The sequence below is a fragment of the Astyanax mexicanus genome, chromosome 14, assembly GCF_023375975.1.
Source record: "Astyanax mexicanus isolate ESR-SI-001 chromosome 14, AstMex3_surface, whole genome shotgun sequence".
NCBI classification, from domain to species: domain Eukaryota; kingdom Metazoa; phylum Chordata; class Actinopteri; order Characiformes; family Acestrorhamphidae; genus Astyanax; species Astyanax mexicanus.
In genome coordinates this window covers 48,483,873-48,501,619 of record NC_064421.1, presented here as the reverse complement: position 1 = coordinate 48,501,619, position 17,747 = coordinate 48,483,873, and the positions used below count along the sequence as shown (strand labels likewise).

General features: G+C 39.8%; 1 protein-coding gene across 1 annotated transcript in view; it reads left to right on the top strand.

Moving 5' to 3' along the window:
• Positions 1–8,833: 8,833 nt before the first annotated feature.
• Positions 8,834–17,747, top strand: part of arhgap5 (Rho GTPase activating protein 5) — a 41,665-nt gene continuing 32,751 nt past the window's right edge. Inside the window, exons 1-3 of the mRNA XM_007255087.4 lie at positions 8,834–9,095; positions 12,793–16,691; positions 17,361–17,511. Coding sequence (XP_007255149.3) covers positions 12,969–16,691; positions 17,361–17,511 — 3,874 coding nt within the window. The 5' untranslated portion in view covers positions 8,834–9,095; positions 12,793–12,968. The remainder of the gene's footprint in view (positions 9,096–12,792; positions 16,692–17,360; positions 17,512–17,747) is intronic.

Here is a 17,747-nt window from a genome sequence, read left to right as displayed (position 1 = left end):
AACTCATTCCTGTTACTTTAATTCCTGTTACTCAAAACGTAAAAGGTGACAGTAATGAGTGCCATTAACATGTCATAAATATCAATGATTTGAACATGCAGTCTATAACCATTTCTTTAAAATAATGATTTTTGTTGAGAGAAAAAAATCAAAGGATTTAGCGGTCCTATTTTATAAAAAAATATATCACATGAGTTTTGTTACCATATTCAGATTAGAAAGCTTGTAAAAATTAAGTAAAGCTGCCTGAGTTTGACCAGTGCATGTTTTAAATAGTAGTTAAAAGTGTGTTTTTAGATTCAAAATGAAAAAAATATAAAAAAGTAAGTTTAATTTGAAAGAGTTACAGCAAACAAATGGCACCCATCTGGTTTAATGGCCCGTAACTACTTTAAATTGCATTTTTTTTACACTGTAAATTACAAACTGTAAAAGAAATCCTATTTAATTTATAAAATGAAGGCACTGTTTCTGTCAAATCATTTAAATACTGTATAATTTTCAACATTTTGAAACGTGACAAAAAGTAGGTGCTAAAAAAGTACCTGGAATACCATAGCAACCACATAGACATTCTAAAGCCTCCTTTTTTTTAGTTTTGTTTAATTTAACTTCATTTCATTTTATTTTATTTCGCTCTGCTGTCTATGTGAACGATTTCCCAGTTTCCCAGTCCCCATCCACGGCCTCGTTCCCGGTGACCTCTGGTACCTGGCCCCGCCCCGTGGGCCGGAGCGTGGACCTGTAGCCATGGCGATGCAGCTGCGGTGCTGCCCAGGGTAAATAGCCGCAGCTGGTTCCAATTGCAGTGCCTGATCAGGGACTGCCTGCATGCTTTCGAGGGGCTGAGGGTGGGTGGGAGGGGGTTTAGTAGGTTAGGGGGGGCAGTTCACCCCCCAGCTCTAACCATTCTCTGCTCTGATTGCAGCTTTGTGCTAGCTCAGCTAAAGCTTCAGCGCTGAGGCGTCAGTGCTTGATTGCTAGCTGAGTGAGTGGTCCTCAGGATTTAAGGGGAATTTATTTTAGTAGACGCCTCAATAACATCTACATTTAAACATCTCTCTACATCTCTGAAGGCTTTCATTTAAAAAAAGCGTTTTTGTTAGCCATTTACAATAATCTGACTTGTCCAGCGTAATGAGTTTATAAAGCCGGAGCTGGAGCATCGTGGGTGCTCAGCTGGACCCTCCAGGGCAGCTGGCCGTGATTCGGCGGATCTGAGGGAAGCAGGTCCTGGAGATTTTGGGGGGGGGGAGGTGAATAATTCATGGTGATGGAGAGGAGTAAGGGGGAGAGTTTTTTGAAGGAGGAACTGGCTCAGAGGAAAGAGCTGAAATGTGAAGCCTGCTGCTGAGCTTTTGATGTTAGCACCAAGTTGCTGAAGTTGGTTTGGTTGTACCAACTCTGTTATATTCTAATCAGTTATAGTGACAGTCTGTATTATTATTTAGTTTCCAAACTGAAAGAAGAAGCATTTCTAAGTGGAGAAAAATATGGATAATATATTATGTTTAATGGTACCAGGGTGCTGGAACGACCATTACTGCTAAGCCTAATATATTCATATATTCACATGCTAAAATCTGGGGTGTCGGGTCGCTTTTCGCGTTTCGAGTTCTTCTTCTGGCCACGTCACGCGCCTATACGTACTTACGTAAGTCACACGTACAGCCTCTAAAAGAGGATCCGGCTCAGTTTTACTGAACTCGAGCGGCTGGTGGAGCAATGGAGACTTCAGAAGAGGAAACTCAGAGCTCAGTAGCTTTTCATTCAATCATAGTAAAACCAAAGAAGCAGGGGTGGTATTTATACAAAGGACAGACAGTAGGAACGCCATAGCATCACTTGATTAGCAGGGTTAGGAAAGTCCTGTGAGAAAGCATGCTGGGAATTAGAGTCTTTGTTCTTAAGTTCAGAGTCCATAGCAGGCAGACGGACAGCGTCAGCACTGACATATGCATAGTGTTTATACAAGAAAAAAATACATTTACTGCTTAAATATTCAATTCCATTTAATGTCATACATGTTCATACATATTTTACTACACAGTGCAGTCCCATTCATTCTTAATGAGGGAATAATGATTGTTTGAGAAGTGAAATCAAACATTTACGTTACACTGATTTGCATTCGAATAGTGTGGCGTGTATTTAACGAGATAATGGATAGGTTTATTTTGGCTTTGTTCCCAGGAGGAAGTGTGTCAACAAGCCACATGTAATAGCTGTTAATCGTGGAAAAAGAGTATTTTTCTCTGCTACAACAAGAACTTGTACACAGACGAATAGGAAACGTGTTGCTGCTCTGCTGATAACAGGGCATTTCAGAGGCCTTTATGGCAAAGGAACAACAGAATTTGCATTCTGTCCTACGGGTGGTGATAAAGGGTCAAATGAGGAGTGTGGATGTTTGATAACCTACACGCTGTGCAGCACAGTGTTTATTTATAACCACTGTATCCTATAATAAACACTCTGACAGCCCAGAATTACCCAATACAGGCAAATACAGAGTTTTATACACCAATCTCTAACTGCTGGCACTGTAAAGTACAGTCAGTTATCATGCAAAATGCTTTCACTGCATTTCCACACAGCATTATTCCTATTCATTCTAAATATCTTTATATTTAACCCTTTCAGACTCTTCATTACAATGGACATCACAATGAACCAGCCAATGAACAAGTTTATAAACCAATGAAACAGTAGCTTGGCCCCATTTACTGCACACTGGAAAAACAGTTGGTTTGTACTAAAGCCATTAAGGCAAAGTAACTGCTATTTTTTTATTAATTTAATATGAATTAGAACACTTTTTTTAACTGTTTAAGAATGGTTAATGAAATAGAAAGGGTCAATATGAAATTATATAAAATTTTACAAACAGGCCTCAAATGCAATGGAAAAAAAACCTATTAATTATTTTATTTAATTGGCAGCTCTGGGTGATCCAGCGGTCTAAGGCGCTGCCATTATGACCAGGAGATCGCTGGTTCAAATCCCGGTCATGCAGCTTGCCATCAGCTGCCGGAGCCCTGAGACAGCACACTTGATCTTGCTCTCTCTGGGTGGGTACAGTACAGTAGATGGCGCTCTCTCTTTCCCCTCATCACTCCTAGGGTGATGTGGATCAGCACAAGGCTGCGTCTGTGAGCTGATGTATCAGAACCGTGTCGCTGTAGGCGCTTTCCTCCGGGCGTTAGCGCTGTGATGCTACTCAGCAATGCTACAGCATCAGCAGCAGTTTAAAAAAAAAGAGGCGGAGTCTGACTTCACATGTGTCGGAGGAGGCATGTGCTAGTCTTCACCCTCCTGGTGCTGTGGCATATACAGTGATGGGGGATATACAGCTGAATACATTTTGAGTCGCTTGTCAGGTCGCATGGACAATTCTAGCCTGATGTCACCGGTCACAATCATTTCTGCCAATGCACTGTCCACTGGGGTTGGGACATTTACCATCTATCTGGCACCCCTATCAGATGGATGGATGGATGGATACTTTATTGATCCCAAAGGAAATTTAGCAGACAGTAGCAGTGAAAAACAAATGAGACTCTTTCCTCATCTGTTCTCTCTAATGTTCCGGGTCCACTGGGAGGAGTTGAAGAGTCTGATGACTCTGGGGACAAAGGATCTCCTGAGTCTGTCTATAGAGCAGCTCTGTGACAAGAACCTGCCACTGAATCGGCTCCTATGGTCCATAAAGATTGGATGCAATGGGTGACCATCACTATCATGCATTCAGAAACAGTACACAAAAGCAATCCTTTAAAAAATCCCATGACTTGTTGAGTGAGAGATTAGATAGAGATTAGGTTAAAAACCTGTAAAAGATGCTGGAAGAATTCTTGGAAAGAAGTCACAGACGCCCAGCGTCTGATGAAACTTGGCGTAACATAACTCATAAATACAAGCTCACGGTGTGGTCCAGTTTACTCTGCAGCATCAGAGGCCTTTGAGAAAAGTCAAACACTTGACCTCTAGACCAACATAAAACGGTACATGGGTCAGAGGTCACTCTGGCTTGATTTATAGTCAGGGCCTTGGAAATGTACAACCCAGATGCACTCATCACCACATAAACACAACCAACATATACCAGGTCTAATAAAAAAACGTGAGAAAAGCCTGAAAACACTTAAAAGACCTTTGAATTTACAGAGTAACATTTAAATGTCACTAAAATTAGATCAACCATGACCTAATCTTAACAGTTAAAAGGTACTTTATTTCAGTATTTCAGTTTAAAATGTGAAACTCACATATTACAATGATGTATTACACATATAGTGATCTATTTTAAGTGTTTACAGCCAATGAAAACCCAAAAAATAGTGTCTTAGAAAAGTAGAATATTATAGAAGACCAATTTTTGGTAGTGTGGGCAGTGTGCCAAGTCCTGCTGGAAAATGAAATCCGCATCTCCATAAAAGTTGTTTTCAGCAGAGGGAAGCTGTAAGATATGAAGTGCTGTAAGATTTTGTGGGAAAACAAAACTGCACTGACTTTAGACTTGATAATAAAACACAGTGGATCAACACCAGCAGATGACAGACATGACTCTCCAAACCATCACTGATCATCAGTAAATTTTACATTTCATTTAAAGGAAATTAAGGGATCAGAGTCTGGAGGAAGAGTGGAGAGACACACAGTCCAAACTGCTCCAGGTCTAGTGTGAAGTTTCCACCAATCAGTGATGGTTTTGAGAATAAATTCAGTAATCAGTCCTAGATCAGTATGTAGTTTGCGCAGTGAAGTAAACTATTTGAGCACAGCTTGTTGTCTGCTAAATCCGCACTTAAAGGCTGTGAAAGGCTGTGTGTGGATGACTGTTGGGTACAGTGTTGACCTGAGGGCTGTTGAGGAGCTCATTGTAGTGATGCTGTGGTGGCACGCAGTGCTGTGAAGGTACACCATGTTATTTTGGCGCTCAGTACTGATAATCCAGAATTGAGGACACATTTTTGCGTATAAAGCAATGATAGTGGTAGGTATCATATGTGATATGTGATAGATATATATGTTAATCCCTGGTAAATGAAGAAAAATGAATGAATAAATCAGTAAATAAGTACATTCCAAACTACTAACAGGAATATACTAATAGTGTGTCAATAAAAAACATCATTAAGGGCAATGTTAATAATACAGATTAACAATAAAATAAGAATGAGCACGACCAGTACAGACAAATATCCTATTCTGCTGTGAATCTAGCATTTGATCATTCTTAGCCTCCCACAAATAAGGCTACTTCTAATTTCAACTGAATTTTTAATTTAAATATAATTTTTTCTCCAAGTGATTTTTAGTGCAAATGGTTAACATATATATTTAGCAACACATGCATTATAAGGAATGACATACCATGTATATAAACTGGTAAAAACAAACACTTAGCAATTTCATTGCTGCAAAGATCAGTTGTTTTTCAGTTCTTTTATGTACACTAAACTAACTAATTCAAATAACTTAAATATAATTTTAACACAAAACAGTTTTAAGTTGTCCACACAAAATTAATATTTTAGTAGCAAATTTCACTGACGTACAGTTCTATTACAGAAATATCGGCTTCTAAAGACACATTTAGTAAAAGTATAGTTTTATCATAAAAAGCACAATTTCATAAAAAACACTAAGTATATATTTTTATTAAGCATATGTACACACCATGTATTTCAAGTACACTATTATCATGCACATACATATACATTATAATACACAACTTTATCACATGAATTTGATATTTGATATTTGGTATTACACAACCACACACACACAAAACCCTTTAAGATCAGTGGCTTTAAAAATACATGGGAAAAGTAGCTATATTTCTTTATTTAGAGAAACAAATCAAAGATAAGACACATCATACAAACACTGAATTAAAGTGTCATAGTTTTCTTTTAAACAGCACAGGGCCTATAGCCTAATAAACACATCTACTACTAAATGGTGAGCATGAACAATACTAGCCAGAATTAAGTTACGGTCCACTGACTATAATATGATAATTATTTGAAGAAATAGGGAACTTCTACTGTCATAACCAGCCACACACTAAATAACATGACCATCTGTGGGCGAATATGCAGAAGTAGTCTACAGGGACCAATAAACACTTTAATAGAGCTGGAGTCGCCATAGTGTTTTATGTGATACAGAGACTACACAGCAAAAACTGGATAGTTAAACAGCTAAAAGTTGATTTTTACTCTCAAAGTGTCATTTTAACTCGTTCAGATTTAAATACAGTTCAGTACGTGAGTTATTTGACATATTGATTTGAATATTTCAGTGTTAACCCAAATAAACCATAACAATAAATACTGACCATTTCCACAAACTCATAATCCCCAAATCCTAATTTACCATCAGTGTGTAGTCTTGCCCACCAGGGCTACCTTCCATTGGGTATTCCATGATATTTTATATAATGGTTATTTGCCTAGCCAACGTGTTGTAGGCTATAAGAGCAAGTTACCAACTATTGTATTGTAAATTGTAAATTATTGTAAAGTGCTGGCAGTGCACTTTGGAAATGGAAAAATACTCTGGCAGGATGTAAGCAGGTTATGTTTTTATCCTGTATTAGGAACCAAAACCACAAGTTACCCTTCGCTGTATAATAATTTGACAATAAATAGTCATAGCAATTGACTAATATTTTTATCATTCGTTTTTTTAACTCTTTTTTAGTGTTAGCTTAACAATTTAGGGATTTAAACAAATACAAATTTGAGTTAGAAATGGAACTATATGGCAATATAAACCTTTGACAAGAGTTGAAATCAACTCTTTGAGAGTTAATTCAATACTTGACTTCTTGTTGTGCGTATAGGGACCTATAAGCCAAAATTGAAGACTGTGAATAAAGGCACACACACACACACACAACATAATAAAATGCATACTAAAGTGCATACTAATGTAATTTTTGAAATGCTTATTTGTTCAATTGTTTTAGTTTCACAACTAAAACCACCACAATCAATAGATTCTACTATTGACGATGTAGAGGTCAGCCATAGTACAATGAGCTAGAATCACCCCAGTGTATAAAAAAACTCCCGGCTCAAATTCCAGCTGCTTTTTCCTGTTCATATTGACCGATGGCCAAGGGCCAAGCTTCAACACAAGAACCTTGACCAGGAACTCCCAATAGATCGTCATAGAGGAATGACAGACTGCTCCACACATGTATTAATATTTTTTTTATATTGTGACGACTTATGAGTTATAATTATTGCACGGTAATGCCTGATGACTGACAAACCTGAAAATAAAACAGCTTAAAAACAAAACCACAGACCTCAGGCTGGAGTCTCAGGGTCAGATTGAAAGTTATGAACAGAAAAGGACAGTGTAAACAGGACGGGGCGGCCTGCTCTTCTTGGGGTGTTTTGTATTGCATTTGAATTGCGGAGAGACAGCTGAGCCCACACTCAAACAGGCCTGTGGGACAATAGGACTTCCAAGGACAAATATAGTAAAATATGTTTTACAAAACAATAAAAGAAACAAATAGGTTAGTATAGTCTGCAAATGTACTATTTCACAAACAGACAGTTTCTCACTAAACAAATAGCACTGTGCTTAAAAAAAAAAACTCTTCAGTGAACAATGGAACAATACGGTGTGTTCCTTCATACTGATATCAGTGAAAAAGAAATGAGCAGTCTGATTACAGTGCATTTAGTTTACAGCAGAGTTAGTAATATACTGTACATAAATTAGACTATGTACATAGTTACTTAGATATCAAATTTTACTTTTTACTGGATGAGAATATGCTGTAAAATATGACACGACATGAAGGCGTAAAATAAAACTTTATAAATGTGAATACAATGCTAATATATACATATGTAAGTGATTACAATATTTAAGCCAAAGGATACATTTATTGGGAATAGTATGCAATTGAAATGAGGCTGCATTATGCTGTAGGGCAACATTTAGCCTAAATACAAGTTGAGATACGAGATCGTAGTATTTTGAGGGAAATAATGTAGTTCTAACTGCTTGGGCTGCAGTTTATGAAAGAGAGCATGGAGGGAGGAAAAGGAGAATTTTCCACTCATGATCTGTTAAAGGGCTGCTGTGATTGCCATCAGTTATCTACATTTCTAACCTGCTGATTATTAATGCTCTAGTGTTACAAATAGATAATATAGTGTTCCCGCTATCGGGAAACGTTACTTAGCGGGACTTCCCCCTACATTTTATCTTAGTTTTTGTGACCAAAAAAACACACAGTAAATACCAGTTGTGAATATAGGAAATAAGGGATGACTGTTTGTATGTTACATTTAAGGTGGAACGGAAATCTGAATAAGACAAATACAAGCGCTATTTGTTTTTGGTATTATATTCAAAAACGTTTTTTTTTCTATTAAAAAAATCAAATGAACAAATGATACACAGATTAAAAACTTACTGTGAGAGAGAGAGAGAGAGAGAGAGAGTATAGGGAAAAAAGAGAATTAGGGAAAAGAGAAAGAGATAGAAAAAGAGAGAGAGTATGGTGGAAAAAAGAGAGAGAATTAGGAAAAAAGAAAGAGAATTAGGGAAAAGAGAAAGAGAGAGAGTGGGAAAAAGAGAGAGCGATTTAGGGAAAAGAGAAACAGAGAGAGTTATTGTGGGAAAAAAAGAGAGAGAGAATTAGGGAAAGGGAAAGGGAGAGAGGGAGAGAGTGTGTGTGGATGAGTAAGAGGGAGAGAGTGGGAGAGTGAGGGAGAGAGAGAGAGGGAGAGAGTGGGAGAGTGAGGGAGAGAGAGAGAGGGAGAGAGTGGGTGAGGGAGGGAGAGAGAGAGAGAGAGCCGGATCTATCCGTCGCCATTACCGACTGGAATGAGAGGGGAGGGAGTCGGGCTCGGATTACACACACAGCTTCACCAGATCCTGTAAAAATCGGTTAAAACACAGTTTTTAACGGCACTATCGCGGATTGTTCTCTTCGCCTGAACACTCGGAGTATCCGGAGATCTTTTCCCGGGCGGCTCTGAGGGGAGAGAGCGGGAATATCGGGAATGCCTCCTCCTCTGTGTGGAGCCTGTGGGAGCTGGGAGCGACCATGTTAGGTAGGGGAATGCGTTTGGAGGAGTGTCGTGACTTTTCCCACTGTGTTTCTCTCTGATTTGGGCCGTTCGAGTTCGGAGGAGTACCGAAACCGCGGGATTTCTGTGTTTCTGGCTGATTTTACCTCAGATTCTCTTTATTAGCCTGCAAGCTAACTAGCCTAGCTAATATACTCAGCGCAGGGACACTTAGCCAGGCGGCTAGCGCTAGGTTAGCTATGTTAGGTTAGCTGGACGGCTAGCGTTGGGTTAGCTAGGGAGCTAACACACACACACACACACACACACACACACACACACACACACACACACACACACACACAGAGGAAGCGTTGTCCAGGCTAAAGGCCTGTATCTAGGATGTAAGTTAGTTAGCTCCATATTCCAGTATCCAGCTTTAACAAACAACTAATTAGCTAGCTACCAAGCTAAAAACAAATTTTAAAATATAATATTTATTTTTTAAATATCCATCTCCGTCCTTAACGAAATATAAGTGTCCTAAACGAGTGAGTTAAAGCCCATCTATCTGGTCGGAGGTGTGGTGTTTCACAAAGTACAGCTCTGGAAAAAAAATGAGAGACCACTTAAATTTTTTTTTACCAAATTAAAAACCTCTGGAATATAATCAAGAGGAAGATGGATGATCACAAACCATCAAACCACCAAACTGAACTGCTTGAATTTTTGCACCAGGAGTAAAGCAGCATAAAGTTATCCAAAAGCAGTGTGTAAGACTGGTGGAGGAGTAACGTTACATGATGCCAAGATGCATGAAAAAAGCTGTGATTAAAAACCAGGGTTATTCCACCAAATATTGATTTATAAACTCTTAAAACTTTATGAATATGAACTTGTTTTCTTTGCCTTATTTGAGGTCTGATAGTGTAATAAAACTCAATTGGTAGCTAGTTAGATAGCTTGTCATTCTAATATGACTCGTTAGAATGACTTTATAGATCTGTAGAACTAATTATATTACTTGTAAACACATTTCATAACCAACATCTTGTGGGTGGTTGGTGTAGCGCAGAGAATAATACCACCGCCTGATTGTGAGCTACCACATAATGTGGGAGATTGAGGTTCAGTTCCTTGGGCAAGACTCCTAATACCACATTGATGCGCATTAGAGGGCAAGTGATACAAAAAAGGTTTTATTTCAAAAAGTAAGAAAGGAAAAAATAAAATATAGATATATAATGATCAAGAAATACCTTAAATTCTGAATTGTGAATTAATTTATTGGCTAAATTATGTTATAGAAACACTCAGCCATACATAAAGTTACATAGAAAATGTAGCCATAGACCCAAAGATTTACAAGCACTACAAAAATGGATCAATACAGCTAAGTAGAGAGTTGTATTTAGTTAGCTAATGCTAGCTAATTAGCAGAGGTTTCAGTTTTGACTATTGAGTATTGCAACACGCTCCATCCTAAATGATTAACTAAGCTAACTTACAGGTCCTCCTGGTTTTTATGACAATAACTATAATAGTGTAGTCATCGAGGAAACATCTCACAGAGTCTCCTGTAGTGGTTTTATGACTGTTATCAAATAGGTGTGTTTCTCTGCCTCTCCTGTGATATTGCTCCCATTAATCCAGTGCTCTTCACTGGAGGTCACTGTGCTGCACCATTTAATGTTGCCTCTGCAGCCCAACACACCCTGAAACACTAAACCGTGGCTTGGCTTTATTCAGGACTGAGTCTAAAAACCCTCAGAACAGCATGTTTTGTCTAAAATCCAGGCATCGTTTTTTAAACCTAGGGATACAAGCTAACTGATTCAAAGCATATGTACATCAGCCAATACAGCAGAGTATTGCCTTTTCTTTAGCTGAATGTGGTCACCTTTTCTGCCCACTCTGGTGCCTCTTTACTGAATAATAATCATGCTTTCTTTGCTTCAATTGTGTTCAGAAGACACTGCACTGATGATGCCATTGTCTCACATTTTTCACATTATGTAATTTTTTCAGTAAACTTTTGCATGAATTACTTTTTTTTAAATCTACAATTCTATCTGATCCTATTCTGCCTCTATCCAGTAAATAAATCTGTCACCTGTAATTGCTTATATCTTGAACTAGGGGTGTGCCATATCATAGTGTACACAATGATTTTTAAAAACGCAAACGTTTAAAATTTTTTTGAACAATATTATACCCCAATGTTTTGCGCCATATCTTTGTTTAGAACCCTGACTACAATCAACAGTCAGACGCCCATTGCTATCTTGGCAACAACATTAGTGCGCCACACACATGAGGCAGTGCACAAACCCAACTTTTACATTATCAATAAACAGAATACAACATAAAATAACATTGAGTGAATGTGCAGCTCAGTTTCCTCAACTGAGAAGCGCAGAAGCTCTGCGTCATTAAGATATCAATCTGCCAAAGTCCCCATGATTAATTAGATTAATGAGAATTAGTACTTGACTTTTTGTGTCCTTATGATGCCTTAAAACATGGTAAATCAAGCTAATTGGTGCATAATTGATTGCTGGCCTATAGATCACTAAAATAAGTGCCCTATAAGGGCCCTAAGTCTTCTTTATTTTGCAGAAAACTAAAGGAAGGACTTGTTTTATAAATGGCTTAATACGTTCTATTTCCAGATACTGAACACTTCTTAGTGTTCAATATTAAAATTATATTTTTTTTCTGAAAACCTAAGCTTTAAAATAGATATTTTAATTCGAAGCATTTTTCTCTACGATGAGCATCTAAAAGTAGACCCTATAGTGCAGACTACTCATACGCTCTACAATCCCACAGGAAGAAACACACAGCTAATGATGTGACATCACACAGTGTGTGTGAGTGTGTGCTATTTCTGGCTAGATTTGTTGCAGGAATGTGTTGGATCTGTTCCTTTCTCATGCAGCTGGTATATGATGCAGCATTTTCTGAAGAATATCGCCTCAGTTCTGGTTCATGAACACTCTTTCGGTTTAAACAGAGGCGTGAACAGTATTCTCAAATAAGTTTTTTAATTTAGAAAATATTAATGTCATACCTACCCTCAGGCCAAAATTGAAAATCACTCACTGAACACAATACTAAGAAGTGCAGTATTGGCTTTAATTTAGATAGATCATTTTTAATTACCAAGCAAAATCACCATTGACATACAATTTTTTTCTTGTTTTCAGTAGTGCTGGGCGGTATGACCAAAAATGTATATCACTGTTTATCTGCAGATTACTGTACTGTTGGGATTATATATAATATCAAACACTAAGGCTTTAAATTTTACTTTTTCCCCACAATTTTTCTCATATATTGTGTAATTAGACTTCATTAGCAGAAAAACAGGTAAAGAATGCAAACAATAGACCTTAAAAAGAGATTTTCCAACAACTGTAACAAGTTTGCATAAATATTATCTTTCAAGATAATGTATTTATATATTTAAACAGGGCTATAGTTTGCTGAATAAATTATTCTGTACTCAGAACTGTTTCTGGGCTCGTCTCTAGGTTCCATAAAGCTGAGCTACCATCAACACCAGTGTGTTAGCTTGCAATGCTAACTGGATATCGCTAGCTAGCGAACTGGTTCTAATTTCCCCTACGATATACCGGATGGTATACTGGTATACCGCACAGCTCTGTTGATTGTGGCACCTTGTTAGTGTCTTTGAAATGTTTTATCTTTACTGATTTTTATTTTTTATGTATTGCAGGAAGGTGATACCTGAGGGCCAGTGAGGCTGCCCTGTACCTGATGATCCAGGAGAGCGGAATATCGACAAGTCCAGAGTGGGACATGGAAATGCATCGCCAATAGCAAATGGGATTTCATCCTTGCCTTGCAGGCAGACTTTGCTGAGAGTGACAAGGCAATGAGAGGGGCAGTATAATGGCCAAGAATAAGGAGCCCCGTCCCCCGACATACGCTATCAGTATTGTTGGGCTCTCAGGCACTGAGAAAGAAAAGGGCAACTGTGGCGTGGGCAAGTCTTGCCTATGCAACAGATATGTGCGGCCCAGTGCGGACAGCTACTACTCGGAGCACACTTCTGTGTTGAGCACAATTGACTTTGGAGGCCGCGTGGTTAATAATGATCACTTCCTCTATTGGGGGGAAGTGCTACACAGAGGGGACGATGGCCTTGAGTGTAGAATTCAAGTCATCGAACAGACTGAATTTATCGATGACCAGACCTTTTTGCCTCATCGAAGCACAAACTTGCAACCGTACACTAAGCGGGCTGCAACTACAAAGCTGCAGTCCGCTGAGAAACTGATGTATATTTGCACAGATCAGCTCGGCTTGGAGCAGGATTTTGATCAGAAACAGATGCCCGATGGGAAGCTGAATATTGATGGCTTTGTCTTGTGCATAGACATAAGCAAAGGGTGCAATAGAAAATTTGATGACCAGATGAAATTTGTCAGTAGCCTTTACTCTCAAATTGCCAAGTCGAAAAAACCCATCATCATTGCTGCGACGAAATGTGACGAGTGTGTTGAGCAATATTTAAGGGACGTCCAGACGTTCGCCGCGAGCAAAAAGAATCTCTTGGTGGTCGAGACGTCAGCTCGGTCCTCTGTCAATGTGGAGCTCTGTTTTAATGCTCTGACCCAGCAAATGGACAAAACACGTGGCAAACCCAAAATTATCCCTTATTTGGAATCATACAAAACCCAGAGACAATTAGTAGCCTCGGTCTCAGACAAGTTTGAAAAGCTGATTGTGCATACTGTCCGGGATTATCACACAAGCTGGAAAGTTGTGAGCAATACGTTGAAAAACCACACAGAATATGAGGAGTACATCAACTTAGAAGGCACCAGAAAGGCTAGGGGCATCTTCTCAAAGCACATTGAACAGCTGAGGCAAGAGCATATCAAGAAAAGGAGAGATGACTATCTGTCAAGTCTGCCAAAAATTCTGAGCAAGTTGCTTAACAACTTGGAGGAGATTGAGAACCTGAGCTGGGTAGAGGCTCAGAACCTCATAAAGAACCGACCTGAGTTTCAGTACTATTTCGTTGTGTTGGAGCAAACCCCTTGGCATGAGACGGATCACATCAACAAAACAGATGACAGAAGAGTGCCATTTGACATCCTCAAAACTGCAGAAGGCGATAGGATTTATCAAAACCACGTCCAGCATTTGATATCCGAGAAGAGGCGAGTCGAAATGAAAGAGAAATTCAAGAAGACACTGGACCGAGTGCATTTCATAAGTCCCGGTCAACCCTGGGAGGAGGTCATGTGTTTCGTCATGGAGGATGAGGCCTACAAATATATCACCGAAGCTGATCGGAGAGATGTTTACGGCCGCCATCAGCAGGAAATAGTTGAAAGGGCCAAAGAGGAGTTTCAGGAAATGCTTTTTGAGCATGCAGAGCTGTTCTACGACCTGGATTTGAATGCCACCCCGAGCTTCGACAAAATGAGTGAAATTCACGCCGTACTAAATGAGGAACCCAGATACAGAGCTCTTCAGAAACTGGCTCCAGATAGAGAGTCTCTCTTACTGAAACACATTGGGTTTGTCTACCATCCCACCAAGGAGACTTGTCTGAGTGGGGCGAGCTGCGTGGACCTAAAAGTTGAGCAGGTCCTCGCAAACAGGCTGGTTCAGCTGGACCATGGTCGTCCCAATCTGTACTACAACAGTGCCAACATTGATAAAGTTAACCTGTGTCTCGTTGGTCGGGAAGGACTCGCTCAAGAGCTGGCTAATGAAATTAGAGCGCAGTCCACCGACGATGAGTACACACTTGATGGGAAGATCTATGAGTTAGATCTTTTGCCCGTTGATGTTAATTCTGCCATGCTCTTGAACCATTCGTGGGTATCGACCTTCAAGCCTCACGGATTCTTCTGTGTCTTTAGCTCAATAGAGTCGCTCAATTACATCGGCGACCGCGTAAGCCGGATCCGAGCTGAAATCGCCCAGAGTAGAAGAGACAGGTTTTTCCAGCCATTGCCATTTATTCTTATCTTAGCCAGTCAGCGAGACAGTGTTTGCAAAAATATGCCTATTTTAAGGCATCAGGGCCAACAGCTTGCCAATAAGTTACAGTGCACGTTCGTAGACATCGCCTCTGGGACCTTTCCTCGAAAGTTTAATGAATCTCAAATAAAGCAGGCACTCAGAGCAGTCTTAGAAGGCCTAAAGCACAATTTTGATGTGATGAACCCAATGCCCTCCATCAAAGATCTCTCTGAAACAGACTTGAGGATAGTTATGTGTGCCATGTGCGGGGATCCGTTCAGTGTGGATCTTATTCTCTCTCCTTTTCTGGACTCACAATCTTGTAGCGCTGGCCAGCCCGGGCAGAGCAACACCCTCATCCTTGACAAAATCATCGGCGACAGTCGAAGGCGCATACAAGTCACTGTACTCTCGTACCACTCGTCGATTGGTATCAGAAAGGATGAACTAGTCCACGGATACATACTTGTCTACTCTGCAAAACGAAAGTCTTCCATGGCTATGCTGAGGGCATTCTTGGCAGAGGTACAGGATGTCATTCCAGTCCAAATGGTGGCCATCACAGACAGCCAGGCGGATTTCTTCGAGAATGAAGCAATCAAGGAGCTGATGACGGAGGGGGAGCACATTGCCACGGAAATCACAGCAAAATTTACAGCGCTCTACTCTTTGTCTCAGTATCACAGGCAGACCGAGGTCTTCACGCCGTTCTTCAATGAGGTTCTTGAGAAGAAGAACGGTATAGAGAGCTCCTTTATGTTCGACAGCGCTCGTGATGGAACCGGTACCTCTGAAGATGTCTTCCCTCAATCACCTCACAGTCATTCACCAGCCTACACGTATTACGCTGACTCCGAGGACGACGCAGAGGGACCACCACCTTACAGCCCTATAGGGGATGATGTGCAACTGCTGCCCACCCCTAGTGAACGAAAGTACAGAATCACAGACTTGGAAGGCAACGAGTACCCTGTCCACAGTACACCTGTGGGCGATCATGAACGCAACCACAAAGTGCCTCCCCCAGTGAGACCTAAACCTGTGCTACCCAAGCCTAACGTTAAGAAGCTAGACCCCAACCTCTTGAAGACGATTGAGGCGGGAATGCGGAGCACAAGGAGAACACGAGGACCAATGATGGTCCACGGTGAGGATCTCGAAGCGTCTGATAACTACGCCGAGCCAGCGGACACTCTGCTCAAATCTAAAGGCTTCAACGATGACATCTACGCCGTCCCGGACGACACCCACAGCAGAATTGTGAAGATGCGCAACTCTTTCGGTGGACTTCACGGCCTTCATGGCGATGAGGAGAACGGGTTTGACCGCATGTCGAAGTCTCAGGGTGGCAGACGGCCGTCCAAATACAAACACCGCTCGAAGATCCTTTTCAGCAAGACAAAAGCCTACCATAGACGAGTGCACTCGGACGTCAGCGACGACGAATCGGGGCCAGCGGTGCAGAAGAAGAAAAAAGGAAGAGGAAACCGGGGAAGTGAGGAAGACCCTTTACTGTCACCTGTGGATCCTTGGAAAGGGGGGATAGATAATCCAGCTATCACCTCAGACCCAGAACAGGATGACAAGAAGATGAAGAAAAAGAAAGCGACCAAAAACAAGGAACCCAAGAAGGTGAGTTAGCATTATTGTGTTGACACTGCGGTTTGTGCTTGAAATATTAAAACTCACATGCCCACAACCATCAAACCAAGCTGAATTGCTTGAATTTTTGCACCAGGAGTGCATAACATAAAGTTATCCAAAAGCAGTGTGTAAGACTGGTGGAAGAGAACATGATGCCAAGATGCATGGAAAAAACTGTATTTAAAAACCAGGGTTATTCCACCAACTATGGATTTCTGAACTCTTAAAACTTTATGAATATGAACTTGTTTTCTTTGCATCATTTGAGGTCTGAAAGCTCTGCATCTTGTTTGTTATTTGGGCAGAAATATTGATATTGAGCAATTAACTAATTAAAAAAATAATTGTCAGATTAATTGACTTCCAAATTAATAATCAGTTGTGGCCCTAAAATGTACTACTTATCTTATATTTATATCTTATATCTTATCTTATATTATCACCATATCTTTGGCATTTTTATGGTCTTAAAATAACAATAATATTGGCTATCACAATTTTATTAGATAATATATCGTCCACAAAAAAATTATAACAGGTCAACTACACTTTTCAGCCACACTGAATGTAGCTGGTGTTTATTTTTTGCCTAGTTTTTTTTTTTTTTTTTTTTGTGTAAGTTTTATAATAAACATGGTCCATTTTGTTTGTCTACAGATCAAAGCAAAGCCTACAAAGCCATTGTATCCACCAACTCGAAGAAACTGGGAAAGTAACTACTTTGGTGTTACTCTGCAGAACCTGGTCACTCCTGAGAGACCTATTCCTCTGTTTATTGAGAAATGTGTGGACTACATCGAACGCACAGGTGAGTTTCATGGTTATGCTTTAATGGTATTTTAGTAGTGAGATGTGAAAAATGAGACGTGTTTGCAGTTAAAGGAAAAGGTCACAAACCTTTTTTATTTCATATAAAGTAAAAAGAGCTTTTTGGTACCATCTCCAGTACATTACTTTATGTTGATCTGGTTTGTAGAAATGTCCCTGGCTGAACTGTATTATTTCATCATTCACGATGTTGATTCATTAGTGAAGATTTAAGCT